This window comes from Aquarana catesbeiana, linkage group LG03, assembly GCF_042186555.1.
Source record: "Aquarana catesbeiana isolate 2022-GZ linkage group LG03, ASM4218655v1, whole genome shotgun sequence".
In the NCBI taxonomy this organism is placed as follows: Eukaryota; Metazoa; Chordata; class Amphibia; order Anura; family Ranidae; genus Aquarana; species Aquarana catesbeiana.
Window position 1 is genome coordinate 124881916 of NC_133326.1, and position 18030 is coordinate 124899945.

General features: G+C 45.2%; 1 protein-coding gene across 3 annotated transcripts in view; it reads right to left on the bottom strand.

The window, feature by feature from the left end:
* The window catches only part of ACSBG1 (acyl-CoA synthetase bubblegum family member 1), a 161876-nt gene that overhangs the window by 20165 nt on the left and 123681 nt on the right, over positions 1–18030 (bottom strand). For all 3 annotated transcript variants that reach the window (XM_073619171.1, XM_073619169.1, XM_073619170.1), the window contains one exon: positions 17281–17514. In XM_073619171.1, the coding sequence (XP_073475272.1) occupies positions 17281–17514 (234 nt within the window). The remainder of the gene's footprint in view (positions 1–17280; positions 17515–18030) is intronic.

Genomic DNA, 18030 nt, shown 5'->3' on the forward strand with positions numbered 1-18030 from the left:
TCAATACCAGTAGAATGGAATGACATTTACTGCTTGATAAGCTGGAGGACTTGCGGAAGACAGTCACCGGTACTCTCCGCTGCGTAAATGTGCGGTACGCGCTTTGCAGTCCCTATTGGGGAAACTCAATTTCGACTGTCGCAATATGCCAATGGGGTGGGGGTTTTGCCAGCGGTTGGCTTCTGCTACTGCAGGGGTTAAAGCAAGCATCATTTTGTGAGACTAAGTAAGGAACATCGGGACAATTTGCGTGTATAGGAGAGGTTTCTTCAGAGATACAATGGGCGGCCCTTATGGATGCAGTCAGCGGTATCCAATGAGGATTTGGACTTGTACACTGACGCAGCGGGCTCGTGGGGTTTACAGTCTATTTCCACGGCCGTTGGAGCACAGGAAGATGGCCAGAATCTTGGAGCAGCTCCAAATTCATCCGGAATTTGGTACTTGTGGAATTAATTCCGATAGTGCTGGCAGTGGAATTGTGGGGGATGGACTTTCAGAACCGTGTATGGTTTCACTGTGACCATCTAGGTGTGGTACATGCCATTAACTCTGCTTCTTTACCTCAGGTGGTGCGTTTTTTCGGCATTTAGTTCTAAAGTGTCTGAGTTTGAATGCTTTTGTTTATGCTGTTCATGTTCCTGGAGTACAGAACAATGTGGCTAATGCGTTCTCGATTGCAGTGGGACAGATTCCGTCAGTTGGCACCAGAAGCGGAGCAGCTTGGAATCCCGTGCCCCAGTCGATTGCGGGATGTCATGTTGCCACCCTAGCTGATTTGATCCAAAGATTAGTTGCGGATTCCACGTGGACAACATATGAGCGAGTCTAGCATGAGTGGCAGGAATTGGTAAGTTCGGTGGGTGGTCGTTTTGGGGACGAGGACTGATTGCACGTTTTGTTATAATTCATAGGAACAAATTGTGAGGGGGGGGGGGTGTGTATCGGTTTCTTCTCTTAGCCGAAAAATGGCAGGCTTGGCTTTCATGTTCAAGTTAACTGGGGTTGAGGATGTCACAAAATCCTTTCTGGCTCGCATGGCCCTGAGGGTCAACCGAAAGGACAGTAGGGGGGCGGATTCAGGCCATCCCGTGTCCTTTGCGATGCTGGGGCAGTTGCAGGTAGGGGAATTGGTGCTGCAGGAGGGCTGGCATATTCAGATGTGGTGGTTCAGGGAGACAGGGTTACTCTTATAATTTGATGATTGAAAACTGATCAGTTGGGTCAGGGGACTCAGGTGGAGCTCAGTAGAGTGTCAGGTTTCTTTTTGTGCCCGGTGACTGTGGTGCTTGATTGGCAACACATGCGGCTTGCGCTTTCTTCATCCTTGCAGATGGTAACGCGTTGTCAAGATATCAATTTGTTACAATTTGTTGACTTTGCTGAGTCTGCTATTAATATTTTTGGTAATTGTCTTCTGCTGCCATATCTTTAAACTTCCATATTTACTGCTAGCTCTATAACAAACACACTGCAATAGCAATATTACTGGTGATTGATTCTCAACTCCATGTGGCTTGAGTGATCAAGAGAGGTAATTAGCTTTACGACCCTAGCCTGTGTCTGTAGCTGGCCTGGCCATCTCCTCCCCATATTCAGGTGTCTCACATCAGACCCAATAATGACCAACTGAGAAATGCATCCCAGCTTAGTCTCTCTATAAATTTATGGCAGCTTATGGGGTGGCGCAGACAGGGGCATGGCGCAGACATCATGGCTCTGTCACGAATGATGCGCAGTTTCACCGACGCAGTTTAACTAAAGCTGCATGAACAACAGGAACTCTGCTCCACTCTGCAAGACGACAAGCAAACCACCTTTGAAATTTATTTTATATTAGGTTAGTTTCCCACTCTCTATCCACTAACATGCTCCTTATTCTCTTCCTTCTCACATTGGTGTCTTCTATCCTCAAATTATCTTTACTCTACCCCTCCTCTCTTCCCTGCAGCATGCACATATCACCCTCACTCCTACCCTCTCCCTACTATGGCACCCATCATCTCCTGCAGTTGCTGCACCCACATGCTGACATAAACACCAGGGCCACTAGACACGTGCGCTCATGCACATCCCACTCCCACCTTGCCTTCCTCACCCTCCTCCTTCTCCTAGTCTCAGGTGACATTTCTCCTAATCCTGGTCCTCCATTTTCCAAATGCAAGCCACATATCCAATACCCCTCCCCCTCTGGCAACCACCGCAATCCACTCAGTTTAATTTCTATCCCCCTGCTTCCTCAAAGCACCCCACCAATCTCATGTGCCTTTTGGAACGCCCGCTCCATCTGTAACAAGCTAACATCTGTACATGACCTCTTCATCTCTCATGGCTTGAACATACTCGCCATAACTGAAACCTGGCTGCAAAATTTTGACTCAGCTTCTCCTGCTGCCCTCTCCCATGGTGGTCTCCATTGGACTCACTCCTCCAGACCCAACAGACAGAAAGGAGGTGGAGTTGGCTTCCTTCTGTCCCCACAAAGCACCTTCCAAGTCCTTCCTGTCCCTCCCTCTCTATCCCTCTCTTCTTTCGAGATGCACTGTATCCGTCTGTTTTCTCCCATTTCTCTGAGGATTGCAGCAATTTATAGGCCTCCAGGACCTGTATCGCGCTTTCTTGATGACTTTGCTGCCTGGCTACCCTACTTTCTCTCCTCTGAAATACCCACCATTATTCTTGGTGACTTTAACATTCCTGTCAATGTTAACAGCCCAACTACAGCTAAACTTCTCAACTTAACGTCATCTTTTGACCTAACCCAATGGACACATACTTCCACTCACTCCAATGGTAATACCCTTGACCTTGTATTCTCCCATCTCTGCAACCCTGGCAACCTCACCAACACCCCCTTTCCTCTATCTGATCACAACCTCATTACTTTCACTGTATCCTTGCCTCCAACCACCCATCCCTCCAAGCTGCAAACAATTACTTGTAGAAACCTTCGCCACTTTAACCCTTCTCTTCTCTATTCTGCTACTGACCACCTATATGACATAATCTCTCCCCTGTCCTGTCCTGACCTGGCCACTTCTGTCTACAACAGTTCACTCTCATCATCACTAGATGCACTTGCTCCTCTAACCACACGCAGAATTAAGCCCCGACCATTACAACCCTGGCAAACTGACAACACTAGAAATCTCAAGAGACATTGCCGTGCTCTTGAACGACTGTGGCGTAAATCCAAATGCCTGCAAGACTTCACCCTATATAAATCTGCCCTTCTAAAATACAATTCATGCCTCCATGCTGCCAAACAAGCCTACTTTGTCTCTCTTATTAATTCCTTGTCATCCAGTCCCGTCGGCTCTTCTCAACCTTTAACTCTCTGCTTCGTCCACCACCCCCTCTACCCACTAACTCACTCACTGCCCAAGAGATTGCCAATCACTTCAAAGACAAGATCGATGCAATTCGTGAGGACATCTCCACAGTACGTACGTCTTCCCCACCCATCATACCTTGCCCAGCAGCACATTCCACACTCTCCTCTTTTGAATTGGCTACTACGGAAGAGGTTACAAAAATTTTCTCGGATGCCCACCTAACCAATTGTCCCTTGGATCCTGTTCCCTCACAACTACTACGGTCACCCTCTTCTTCTATCCTATGCTCCCTCACCCACATCTTCAATCTCTCCCTTTCTAGTGGCATTTTCCCCTCCCTCTAAAACATGCGCAGATCACTCTCATTCTTAAAAAGCCCTCTCTGGACCCTACCGACCTGAACAACTTAAGACCCATCTCATTACTCCCATTCACCTCTAAACTTCTAGAACGCTTAGTCTACAACCGTCTTAGCTCCTACCTCAATGAAAATAACCTTCTTGACCCCTTACAGTCTGGCTTTCGCTCGCAGCACTGCACGGAAACTACCTTACTAAAACTCACTAACGATTTACTAACTGCTAAAACCAACAGCCAGTACTCCATACTCCTACTACTTGACCTCTCTGCAGCCTTTGATACTGTTGACCACCCGCTCCTTCTCAATAAACTACATTCCCTTGGCCTCCGAGATTCTGCTTTATCCTGGTTCTCTGGCTATTTATCACAGCGCTCCTTCAGTGTCACCTACAACTCTGTCTCCTCCTCAGCATTGCCCCTTTCTGTGGGGGTCCCCCAAGGCTCGGTTCTTGGACCCCTTCTCTTCTCTATCTACACCTCCTCCCTTGGTCACTTAATAACTGCCCACGGCTTCCAATACCACTTATACGCTGATGACACCCAAATCTATCTGTCTACTCCTCACCTCACTCCTTCAGTCTCCTCTCGCATTACTAACTTACTAACTGACATATCAGCATGAATGTCGCACCACTTCCTTAAACTAAATCTCTCTAAAACTGAGCTATTAATATTCCCCCCCCCGCCCGTGCCCCCCTCCATGACTTTTCCATCAAAATCAACAATGCAACCATCAGTCCCTCCCCTCACGCCAGGGTACTAGGTGTAATCCTAGACTCTGACTTGTCATTTCAGCCTCAAATCCAATCGCTGTCAAAAGTTTGAAGAATTCACCTCCGCAACATCTCTAAAATTCACCCTTTTTTAACAAATGAAACCACCAAGCTCCTCATTCACTCCCTTGTTATCTCTTGCCTTGACTATTGCAACTCCCTTCTCATTGGCCTACCGCTCCATAGGCTATCCCCTCTTCAGTCTATCATGAATGCTGCTGCCAGACTTATCCACCTTACCAACCGCTCAGTGTCTGCCAACCCTCTACTTCAATCCCTACACTGGCTCCCAATCACCCAGAGAATTAAATTCAAAATTCTAACCACAACATACAAAGCCATTCACAACTCTGCCCCAAGCTACATCACTAATCTTGTCTCCAAATATCACCCAAATCGACCTCTCCGCTCTTCTCAAGACCTCCTGCTTTCAAGCTCTCTCATCTCCTCCTCCCATGCTCGTCTCCAGGATTTCTCCAGAGCCTCTCCCATCCTCTGGAACTCGCTACCTTCATCTATCCAGCTATCCCCTACTCTTGCTACCTTCAGGCAATCCCTGAAAACTCATCTCTTCAGGAAAGCCTATCACATCTCCAACTAATCTCCTACCACTTCCACCAGCTCATTCCCCACATTTACAACCTTTTGTACCACCTGCCCCACCCTATTAGATTGTAAGCTCTTCTGAGCAGGGCCCTCTGAATCCTATTGTATTGTATTGTATTATGACTGTATTGTCTCCCTTTTTATATTGTAAAGCGCTGCGTTAACTGTTGGCGCTATATAAATCCTGAATAATAATAATAATAATAAAAGTTACAGTTTTCCGAAAATGTTTGCTGCCAGGTGGTTTCTCGCCATCTGAATTTTCTTCACATTCATTTGAGATTGGGGCTGCCATGGAGGCAGCCCAGTGGTACCTGAGCGACCAGATTCTGAGGCAAATAGGTCATTGGGAATCGCAGCGTTTTTGTTTATATGTTTGTCCACAACTTCTATAATCCTTGTGTGTCAGTAATCCTTGTGTTCATTCCTTGTGTGAGTGGGGGTGTCTTGGAGACTAGTTTTGTTATCTGTTTCAAAGAAACAAAAGATTGTTGTGTGCAAGGCTTTGTGTTTTTTTTTAGTGTTGCATATACTGGGGGGGTTGGTGCATTGTGATGTTTGTTGCTTTCTGTTTTTCAGACCCAGCTTGCTTCATGTGGATACTTGGACATTCATAAGTCTATTGAGGTGCTAAGAGGGCTTTGGTCAGACCAGAGGGCAGGCAGCTGGGTTTTCCATGAAGCAAAGTTGTAGTGAGGTGGATCGGGGTCCCTGGCATGCTGTGGCCCAGAGTCTTGCTGGAGATTCAGCGGTATGCTAAATTGGATAGGCCCCCGAATATCCTGTTACTGCACGTGGGTGGAAATTAACTTAACTAAGGTCAATGCAGGAATTAATTTGGGACATCAAGCTGGATTTTCTCCGCTTGCGGTCTTCCTTCCCGGACACCATGCTGGTGTGGTCTGACATCATTGGTAGGGGATCATGGTATAAGGCATGATTGATGGCCAGGATTATTAAAGCTAGGGTTAAAGTAATTAAAGAGGTGGGAAATTTTTCTGTTAGAAATGGGGGACTGGTGGTGTATCATGTGGAGTTGGAAGGGGATCATTTTATAGATTAACGTGGAGACCGAGTTCACTTGACCGCTGTTGGTATAGACATGTGGTTTTTGGGTTTGCAGGAGGTTCTTCAATGAGCCTTGGTTGCAGCTGTGGCAGACTGCCTAGGCGTTAGGTGTCACTTGTGGACGTCTTTGGCAGAAGTCTCAGGTTGAAGGTCGGAATGGTTAAAATACAGGAAGTGAAGTGTAACGGGTTGGGCCCATCTCGGTATGGGCACCTTCCTTACTGAGAAAGTAAAGGGCTATCAGTCATCGGGCTGCATCGTGTGAGGAAAAACAATAAGGATATTGTCCCTGAGCCGGTGTTAATTTGCAGCTAGGGGCCAGGATAGTAAAGTGTGGTGGATACAGCCGATGCGATAGAAATCTGAGACTATATATATGTATATATATATATATATATATATATATATATATATATATATATATATAATTTTATATATATGTATACAGTGGGGACGGAAAGTATTCAGACCCCCTTAAATTTTTCACTCTTCGTTATATTGCAGCCATTTGCTAAAACCATTTAAGTTCATTTTTTTCCTCATTAATGTTGACATTTTGGCAGATTTATTAAAAAAGAAAAACTGAAATATCACATGGTCCTAAGTATTCAGACCCTTTGCTCAGTATTTATTAGAAGCACCCTTTTGATCTAATACAGCCATGAGTCTTTTCACACCTGGATTTGGGCATCCTCTGCCATTCCTCCTTGCAGATCCTCTCCAGTTCTGTGAGGTTGGATGGTAAACGTTGGTGGACAGCCATTTTTAGGTCTCTCCAGAGATGCTCAATTGGGTTTAAGTCAGGGCTCTGGCTGGGCCATTCAAGAACAGTCACGGAGTTGTTGTGAAGCCACTCCTTCGTTATTTTAGCTGTGTGCTTAGGGTCATTGTCTTGTTGGAAGGTAAAACTTCGGCCCAGTCTGAGGTCCTGAGCACTCTGGAGAAGGTTTTCATCCAGGATATCCCTGTACTTGGCCGCATTCATCTTTACCTCGATTGCAACCAGTCGTCCTGTCCCTGCAGCTGAAAAACACCCCCACAGCATGATGCTGCCACCACCATGCTTCACTGATGGGACTGTATTGGACAGGTTATGAGCAGTGCTTGTTTTTCTCCACACATACCGCTTAGAATTAAGGCCAAAAAGTTCTATATTGGTCTCATCAGACCAGAGAATCTTATTTCTCACCATCTTGGAGTCCTTCGGGTGTTTTTTTTTTAGCAAACTCCATGCGGGCTTTCATGCGTCTTGCACTGAGGAGAGGCTTCCGTCGGGCCACTCTGCCATAAAGCCCCGACTGGTGGAGGGCTGCAGTGATGGTTGACTTTCTACAGCTTTCTCCCATCTCCCGACTGCATCTCTGGAGCTCAGCCACAGTGATCTTTGGGTTCTTTTTTACCTCTCTCACCAAGTCTCTTCTCCCTCGATAGCTCTGTTTGGCCGGACGGCCAGCTCTAGGAAGGGTTCTGGTCATCCCAAACGTCTTCCATTTAAGGATTGTGGAGGCCACTGTGCTCTTAGGAACCTTAAGTGACTCAAGACACAGCCATTAACGTTTAAACCGCTGGCAACAAAAGTGAGTACACCTCTAAGTGAAAAATGTCCAAATTGGGCCCAATTAGCCATTTTCCTTCCCCGGTGTCAAGTGACTCGTTAGTGTTACAAGGTCTTAGGTGTGAATGGGGAGCAGGTGTGTTAAACTTGATGTTATCGCTCTCACTCTCTCATACTGGTCACCGGAAGTTCAACATGGCTCCTCATGGCAAAGAACTCTCTGAGGATCTGAAAAAAAGAATTGTTGCTCTACATAAAGATGGCCTAGGCTATAAGAAGATTGTCAAGACCCTGAAACTGACCTGCAGCACAGTGGCCAAGACCATACAGCAGTTTAAAAGGACAGGTTCCACTCAGAACAGGCCTCGCCATGGTTGACCAAAGAAGTTGAGTGCACATGTTTAGCGTCCTATCCAGAGGTTGTCTTTGGGAAATTGATGTATGAGTGCTTCCAGTATTGCTGCAGAGGTTGAAGGGGTGGGGGTCAGCCTGTCAGACCATACGCTGCACACTGCATCAAATTGGTCTGCATGGCTGTCGTCCCAGAAGGAAGCTTCTTCTAAAGATGATGCACAAAAAATCCTGCAAACAGTTTGCTGAAGACAAGCAGACTAAGGACAATGATTACTGGAACCATGTCCTGTGGTCTGATGAGACCAAGATAAACTTGTGATTTAGATGGTGTCAAGCGTGTGTGGCGGCAACCAGGTGAGGAGTACAAAGACAAGTGTGTCTTGCCTACAGTCAAGCACGGTGGTAGGAGTGTCATGGTCTAGGTCTGCATGAGTGCTGCCGGCACTGGGAGCTACAGTTCATCGAGGGACCATGCATGCCAACATGTACTGTGACATACTGAAGCAGAGCATGATCCCCTGTCTTTGGAGACTGGGCCGCAGGGCAGTATTCCAACATGATAACGACCCCAAACACACCTCCAAGACGACCACTGCCTTGCTACAGAAGCTGAGGGTAAAGGTGATGGACAGGCCAAGCATGTCTCCAGAGCTAAACCCTATTGAGCATCTGTGAGACATCCTCAAACGGAAGGTGGAGGAGAGCAAGGTCTATAACAACCACCAGCTCCATGATGTCGTCATGAAGGAGTGGAAGAGGACTCCAGTGGCAACCTGTGAAGCTTTGGTGAACTCCATGCCCAAGAGGGTTAAGGCAGTGATGAAAAATAATGGTGGACACTTTGGGCCTAATTTGAACATTTTTCACTTAGGGGTGTACTCACTTTTGTTGCCAGTGGTTTAGACATTAATGGCTGTGTGTTGAGTTATTTTGAGGGGGCAGCAAATTTACACTGTTATACAAGCTGTACACTCACTACTTCACATTGTAGCAAAGTGTAATTTCTTCAGTGTTGTCACATGAAAAGATATAATAAAATATTTACAAAAATGTGAGGGGTGTACTCACTTTTGTGAGATACTGTATATACTATATATATAGTTTAGTCAGATACATTTGGGTTGGAAAGTTGGTTGTTACATGAAATGGAATAAAAAGTTAATGTTGTTTATGGTTGTTAATAAAGGGCTGCTATGGCCATTTAAATCCAATAAATGTGTTGTGTCATTATTTAACCACTTGCCGACCGCCTCACGCATATATACGTGAGCAGAGCGGCACGGGCAGGCAAAATCACGTACCTGGTACGTGATTGCCTTCCCGCGGGCGGGGGGTCCGATCGGACCCCCCCCCGGTGCCAGCGGCGGTCGGCATTTGTCTAGGAGCGATCAGAGATGAGGGGGAGGCCATCCGATCGTGGCCCCCCCCTCGCGATCGCTCCCAGCCAATGAGAAACATCCCCTGCCTCTGTATAGTACACAGAGGCAGAGGATGTGATGTCATCTCTCCTCGGCTGGCCAGTTTCCGTTCCAGCACCGAGGAGAGAAGACATGTAAGTGCACCAACACACACACACAACACAGTAGAACATGCCAGGCACACTAAACACCCCCGATCGCCCCCCGATCCCCCCCAATCACCCCCCCCCTGTCACAAACTGACACCAAGCAGGTTTTTTTGTTTTGTTTTGTTTTTTTCCTGATTACTGCATAGTGTCAGTTTGTGACAGTTAGCAGTGGTAGGACAGTTAGTATTACCCCCCTGTAGGTCTAGGGTACCCCCCTAACCCCCCCTAATAAAGTTTTAACCCCTTGATCACCCCCTGTCACCAGTGTCGCTAAGCGATCATTTTTCTGATCGCTGTATTAGTGTCGCTGGTGACGCTAGTTAGGAACGTAAATATTTAGGTTCGCTGTCAGCGTTTTATAGCGACAGGGACCCCCATATACTACCTAATAAATGTTTTAACCCCTTGATTGCCCCCTAGTTAACCCTTTCACCACTGATCACTGTATAACTGTTACGGGTGACGCTGGTTAGTTTGTTTATTTTTTATAGTGTCAGGGCACCCGCCGTTTATTACCGAATAAAGGTTTAGCCCCCTGATCGCCCGGCGGTGATATGCGTCGCCCCAGGCAGCGTCAGATTAGCGCCAGTACCGCGAACACCCACGCACGCACCGTACACGCACCGTACACCTCCCTTAGTGGTATAGTATCTGAACGCATCAATATCTGATCCGATCAGATCTATACTAGCGTCCCCAGCAGTTTAGGGTTCCCAAAAACGCAGTGTTAGCGGGATCAGCCCAGATACCTGCTAGCACCTGCGTTTTGCCCCTCCGCCCAGCCCACCCAAGTGCAGTATCGATCGATCACTGTCACTTACAAAACACTAAACGCATAACTGCAGCGTTCGCAGAGTCAGGCCTGATCCCTGCGATCGCTAACAGTTTTTTTGGTAGCATTTTGGTGAACTGGCAAGCACCAGCCCCAAGCAGCGTCAGATTAGCGCCAGTACCACTAACACCCACGCACGCACCGTACACCTCCCTTAGTGGTATAGTATCTGATCGGATCAATATCTGATCCGATCAGATCTATACTAGCGTCCCCAGCAGTTTAGGGTTCCCAAAAACGCAGTGTTAGTGGGATCAGCCCAGATACCTGCTAGCACCTGCGTTTTGCCCCTCCGCCCGGCCCAGCCCAGCCCACCCAAGTGCAGTATCGATCGATCACTGTCACTTTTTTTGTAGCGTTTTGGTTAACTGGCAAGCGCCAGCGGCCTAGTACACCCCGGTCGTAGTCAAACCAGCACTGCAGTAACACTTGGTGACGTGGCGAGTCCCATAAGTGCAGTTCAAGCTGGTGAGGTGGCAAGCACAAGTAGTGTCCCGCTGCCACCAAGAAGACAAACACAGGCCCGTCGTGCCCATAGTGCCCTTCCTGCTGCATTCGCCAATCCTAATTGGGAACCCACCACTTCTGCAGCGCCCGTACTTCCCCCATTCACATCCCCAACCAAATGCAGTCGGCTGCATGAGAGGCATTTATATGTCCTCCCGAGTACCCCTACCCAACGAACCCCCCCAAAAAAGATGTGTCTGCAGCAAACGCGGATATAGGCGTGACACCCGCTATTATTGTCCCTCCTGTCCTGATAATCCTGGTCTTTGCATTGGTGAATGTTTTGAACGCTACCATTCACTAGTTGAGTATTAGCGTAGGGTACAGCATTGCACAGACTAGGCACACTTTCACAGGGTCTCCCAAGATGCCATCGCATTTTGAGAGACCCGAACCTGGAACCGGTTACAGTTATAAAAGTTACAGTTACAAAAAAAAGTGTAAAAAAAAAAAAAAAACACAAACAAAAATAAAAAAAAATAGTTGTCGTTTTATTGTTCTCTCTCTCTCTATTCTCTCTCTGGCGTTCTGCTCTTTTTTACTGTATTCTATTCTGCAATGTTTTATTGTTATTATGTTTTATCATGTTTGCTTTTCAGGTATGCAATTTTTTATACTTTACCGTTTACTGTGCTTTATTGTTAACCATTTTTTTGTCTTCAGGTACGCCATTCACGACTTTGAGTGGTTATACCAGAATGATGCCTGCAGGTTTAGGTATCATCTTGGTATCATTCTTTTCAGCCAGCGGTCGGCTTTCATGTAAAAGCAATCCTAGCGGCTAATTAGCCTCTAGACTGCTTTTACAAGCAGTGGGAGGGAATGCCCCCCCCCCCACCGTCTTCTGTGTTTTTCTCTGGCTCTCCTGTCTCAACAGGGAACCTGAGAATGCAGCCGGTGATTCAGCCAGCTGACCATAGAGCTGATCAGAGACCAGAGTGGCTCCAAACATCTCTATGGCCTAAGAAACCGGAAGCTACGAGCATTTTAGGACTTAGATTTCGCCGGATGTAAACAGCGCCATTGGGAAATTGGGAAAGCATTTTATCACACCGATCTTGGTGTGGTCAGATGCTTTGAGGGCAGAGGAGAAATCTAGGGTCTAATAGACCCCAATTTTTTCAAAAAAGAGTACCTGTCACTACCTATTGCTATCATAGGGGATATTTACATTCCCTGAGATAACAATAAAAATTATTTAAAAAAAAATATGAAAGGAACAGTTTAAAAATAAGATAAAAAAGCAAAAAAATAATAAAGAAAAAAAAAAAAAAAAAAAAAAAGCACCCCTGTCCCCCCTGCTCTCGCGCTAAGGCGAACGCAAGCGTCGGTCTGGCGTCAAATGTAAACAGCAATTGCACCATGCATGTGAGGTATCACCGCGAAGGTCAGATCGAGGGCAGTAATTTTAGCAGTAGACCTCCTCTGTAAATCTAAAGTGGTAACCTGTAAAGGCTTTTAAAGGCTTTTAAAAATGTATTAATTTTGTTGCCACTGCACGTTTGTGCGCAATTGTAAAGCATGTCATGTTTGGTATCCATGTACTCGGCCTAAGATCATCTTTTTTATTTCATCAAACATTTGGGCAATATAGTGTGTTTTAGTGCATTAAAATTTAAAAAAGTGTGTTTTTTCCACAAAAAATGCGTTTGAAAAATCGCTGCGCAATTACTGTGTGAAAAAAAAAAATGAAACACCCACCATTTTAATCTGTAGGGCATTTGCTTTAAAATAATATATAATGTTTGGGGGTTCAAAGTAATTTTCTTGCAAAAAAAAAATAATTTTTTCATGTAATCAAAAAGTGTCAGAAAGGGCTTTGTCTTCAAGTGGTTAGAAGAGTGGGTGATGTGTGACGTAAGCTTCTAAATGTTGTGCATAAAATGCCAGGACAGTTCAAACCCCCCCAAATGACCCCATTTTGGAAAGTAGACACCCCAAGCTATTTGCTGAGAGGCATGTCGAGTCCATGGAATATTTTATATTGTGACACAAGTTGCGGGAAAGAGACAAATTTTTTTTTTTTTTTTTTTTTTTTTGCACAAAGTTGTCACTAAATGTTATATTGCTCAAACATGCCATGGGGATTTGTGAAATTACACCCCAAAATAAATTCTGTTGCTTCTCCTGAGTACGGGGATACCACATGTGTGGGACTTTTTGGGAGCCTAGCCGCGTACGGGACCCCGAAAACCAAGAACAGCCTTCAGGCTTTCTAAGGCCGTAAATTTTTGATTTCACTCTTCACTGCCTATCACAGTTTCGGAGGCCATGGAAAGCCCAGGTGGCACAAAACCCCCCCAAATGACCCCATTTTGGAAAGTAGACACCCCAAGCTATTTGCTGAGAGGTATAGTGAGTATTTTGCAGACCTCACTTTTTGTCACAAGGTTTTGAAAATTGAAAAAAGAAAAAAAAAAAATTTTTTTTTCTGGTCTTTCTTCATTTTCAAAAACAAATGAGAGCTGCAAAATACTCACCATGCCTCTCAGCAAATAGCTTGGGGTGTCTACTTTCCAAAATGGGGTCATTTGGGGGGGGGTTGTGCCATCTGGGCATTTTATGGCCTTCAAAACTGTGATAGGTAGTGAGGAGTGAAATCAAAAATGTACGCCCTTAGAAATCCTGAAGGTGGTGCTGGGTTTTCGGGGCCCCGTACGCGGCTAGGCTCCCAAAAAGTGCCACACATGTGGTATCCCCGTACTCAGGAGAAGCAGCTGAATGTATTTTGGGGTGCAATTCCACATAGCCCATGGCCTATGTGAGCAATATATCATTTAGTGACAACTTTTTGTAAATTTTTTTTTTTTTTTTTTTTTTGTCATTATTCAATCACTTGGGACAAAAAAAATAAATATTCAATGGGCTCAACATGCCTCTCAGCAAATTCCTTGGGGTGTCTACTTTCCAAAATGGGGTGATTTGTGGGGGTTTTGTACTGCCCTGCCATTTTAGCACCTCAAGAAATGACATAGGCAGTCATAAACTAAAAGCTGTGTAAATTCCAGAAAATGTACCCTAGTTTGTAGACGCTATAACTTTTGCGCAAACCATTAAATATACGCTTATTGACATTTTTTTTACCAAAGACATGTGGCCGAATACATTTTGGCCTAAATGTATGACTAAAATTTAGTTTATTGGATTTTTTTTATAACAAAAAGTAGAAAATATCATTTTTTTTCAAAATTTTCAGTCTTTTTCCGTTTATAGCGCAAAAAATAAAAACGGCAGAGGTGATCAAATACCATCAAAAGAAAGCTCTATTTGTGGGAAGAAAAGGACGCAAATTTCGTTTGGGTACAGCATTGCATGACCGCGCAATTAGCAGTTAAAGCGACGCAGTGCCGAATTGTAAAAAGTGCTCTGGTCAGGAAGGGGGTAAATCCTTCCGGGGCTGAAGTGGTTAAGGTGATGGTTTATATAGGGCGTGTAGAGGTAGCCCTTGGCAGCCACAACATCAGCCATACTTCAATCAAGAAAAGGCCAGGAACTGCATGCCCAGCATAAGTGGAAGGCCTGCATGACTGAGTTGCTGGGTAGGCTAGAATTAGGAGGTAAGATTTTTTTTTTTAATAATTAATAGGGGTCTGCCTTTTTGGGTACCAAGTAGGGGCAAGGAAGCAAGGGGCTATCGGTCATCGGGCTGCATCGTGTGTGAAAAACGTTAGGATATTGTCCCTGAGCCGGTGTAATTTGCGACAAGGGGCCAGGATAGTAAAGTGTGGGGTCCTGCAGCCCCATAGAACAGTCAGAGGAGAATGAAAACTCCTACAAGCTTTAACTAGACATTGATAGAAGTCACAAGACTGCTATATACAGACTGCTATATACTGCTGATGAGAAAAGGCATTTAGCAGCTTATATTTAATAAAATTGTAGCACCCTGGTGTTAGGCAGGGTTACTGACAAATTTAGTTTGTTAGGTGGCCTTTTTCCTAAATCTGGGTTTGATGCACCTCTCTCTTCTGTCACTAGGTGGCGATCTTACCTGTGGCATTAGATTTACAAGGGCATAGTAAAGGAGTGGATGGGTTGTCTTAGCCAATTGGCAGGGGTTTCTTTGCCCTTGGCCTGCTGAGAGAGCCTATTTATTCGGGAAGAGTCAGGTGATCGAGGTTCTGTGCCACCTGGATGACTGTCTGGGTGGACGTGTGTTGGAAAGCTCCCGGCTGCTAGGCCAGAAGCCTGAGGCCTATCCAGGAGTACCTGGCTGCTAGGCGGTCTGAGGCCTATCCAGGTTGGAAGCAAGCTGTGTGGGGTTGGGGTTCCAGGCTTGGGGCCCAACCAAGTTGCAGGGGTTCAGCCGGCCGGAGAACCAAGTAGTTGCTACAGGTGAAGGAAAGTGGTTGCCGTTAGAGACGACCACTCCTGTCGCCAGAGGCAAGCGAGAACCAGAGTCAGAAGTAAAGGGGACACAGTCGCCAGCAATCTCTCCTGTTATCAGAGGCCAGGTTCTGTGGAGACTGAAGAAGAACCAGAGCAGCCTTTTTCACTAGCCGGGGACGGTGAAAAAGTTGGAAACTCTTCAGCAGAGTCAAGTTAGGGACCCAGCAGAACAGTGTGGGTGACGCTTACAGAGAATTCAGCAGGTTAGCTAGAGAGCCAAGTCAGGGACCCAGCGGGACAGTGTGGGTGACACAAAAGAAAAGAATGGCGCAAGAGAAATTGACGATGACAGTCAGGGAATCAAATGATAAAAACAAAGATCTTTTATAAAAATATAGCAAGCATTAATTCAAAGTCCATTAGCAAGACCGGGACACCACAGGAAAAAATTACAACCCAAATTAGGGACCATCAAGAATCTTCCTGTTTCCTATCTTTCCATTTCTTAAAATGTTTTTATTACCATTGTTAAATGTGAATTCTCTGCTATTTTAATTATAATTTATTAAGATGTGTTTACTTGTTTAATGAATTGCCCCAATAGTTATGTAGCAGAGCATTCGGTGGCCCATTCTATAGATTCTTGATGGTCTCTTTATTTTGGGTTGTAATTTTTTCCTGTGACGTCCCGGCCCGCCTCTCGGGCCTGTTCATATAAGACTGACACGTCCTGCAGCCATCCAGGTCTGAGGAAAAAGCGGATGCTTTGAAATACATCACCTGATTCGTCCTGACGTCACATCTGGTTTAGCTCAGAGTGCGTTCCACACTGGTTCCATACACCACGAGGCAGAGACCTGGCCAGCTGTCATATAGATCCTCCCGATGCTGAACCTCCAGCACTACACCACAGGGTTCCAACAGTGGCTAAAGACCGTTCTTACAATGCTCATTTATCTTTTATGTAATGTGAATACCCATTTGGCTGTCTTTTGAATAAATTCACCTCTGGCTTTAACCTCTACACTTAGTTTGGCGCACCTTGTTCTCCTTTGCTTGATGGTGCAGTGCAAAAAAAAGAAAAAAAAATGGATCCTGTTCCCTTAAAGCATGTTATGCAGTACAGTGCCTGTGCTGTGTAATTTGTCCCTTTGTAGCACCTAAAATACCGGTCTGATCCTGCCAGTTTCTGCCCTCCCTTTCCCTCTGTAAACTGACCATGGTTTATCATGGCTGCTGAGCCCTGACACCATGGTCAGTTTACGTGCCTCTGTCATCCGCTCTCTCTCCTTGCTCCCTCTCCTCCCTCCCTGCCTGGCAGTTGTGTCAGTGCCGATCACTCCCCTCCTGCTGCAAAAATGACTGTTTTCTTCCCTATAATCCCCAGTGTTATATTACAGTATGTGCCCCAGTTTATGTCATTGATAAAAAAAATGGCGCTCCATACCTAATTTTAGAGTGCCGCTCGGCGTTCATGTGTCCGCCCACTGCTCTCCTCCCGGCTGACATCAGCCGGGTATTCTCAGCCCTGCCTGCTGTAGCTGTGGGCGGTCACGTGAGCAATGAGCGGTGCTCTGAAATTAGGTATGAAGCGGCATTTTTTTTTTAAATAAATAACATACACTGGGGCACATACTGTGATATAACACAGGGGATTGTAGGAAGAAGAAAAGTGACTTTACAACCACTTTAAGTTGGAATTGAAGGCTAAAAATGAAAAACTGCTAACAGGCAAGCTCTTTTTTGCACAAATAAATACATTTACTGTATATATAGATTAGTGAATACAGAACTGCAATAATTCTTTTTAATACATTCCTAGAGTTCACTTATAATGCAAAATGATGTATTTATGAATATACAGTATATCTTGATGAAATCCAACTGTTTTGTATCTTCCTGCTTTAAGTGCTGGGACTGAAAAGCTTGTGAAAAATAAATTATAGAAGGTGTAGTAGAAGACTACTAACAACAGATATAGGAGGTATTCTTACCACTGGAAGCGATGAGTATAAGGGCTGGACATAACGTGAGGTCCTGAAGTCTCACTCATACCGTAGGCTTCATAAAGTCTGATATTAAGGCCAAGGAAGAATTCCAGAGTTTCCTTAGAGATAGGAGCGGCACCTGAGAAGTGTTTCTGGCAATGAGAAAATCCCAGCATCTTGCGAATTTTGGAAAGGACCAGGTAATCAGCCACAGCTGGGAGAAACAGCTTCAGTTCACCACTAAGAAAACAAGAACCCAACTGATTAAAATATTCTAGCCTCATTACAATGGAAAGTACATTGATTTGTCAAATTAATAAGGAACATATTCAATTAAGTACAAAGGGACCATTCACACTTATTGGTGCATTGTATTATTGCTTGTTGTATTAAGGTAGCCTTATTTTGAATGAGCTCTGAACATGCCTCCGTTCACAAATAAATTCTCCTGCACCTAGAGCACCACAACACACGTAGTATTCACATCTGTGCAATGGGGTGTGCTATAATTTCAGTGTTTTTTTTAAATATACGCATTGGGGTACCATTCAGAGTAAGTGGTAGTACACTGGCAGCACATAAATGCAACTTTCTACTGTATTGTACAGTAAGCCAAGGTCAAAGTGGTGATGCACCCTCACAAGGTGTGTCTGTGGGATCACAGAATGGCAAATTGACACTGGTCGTCATTTAACCCAGAAGAGGATTGGAAGCAAGGATTGGAGCTTTGAGTTTCAAATGGTCAGAACAATGACA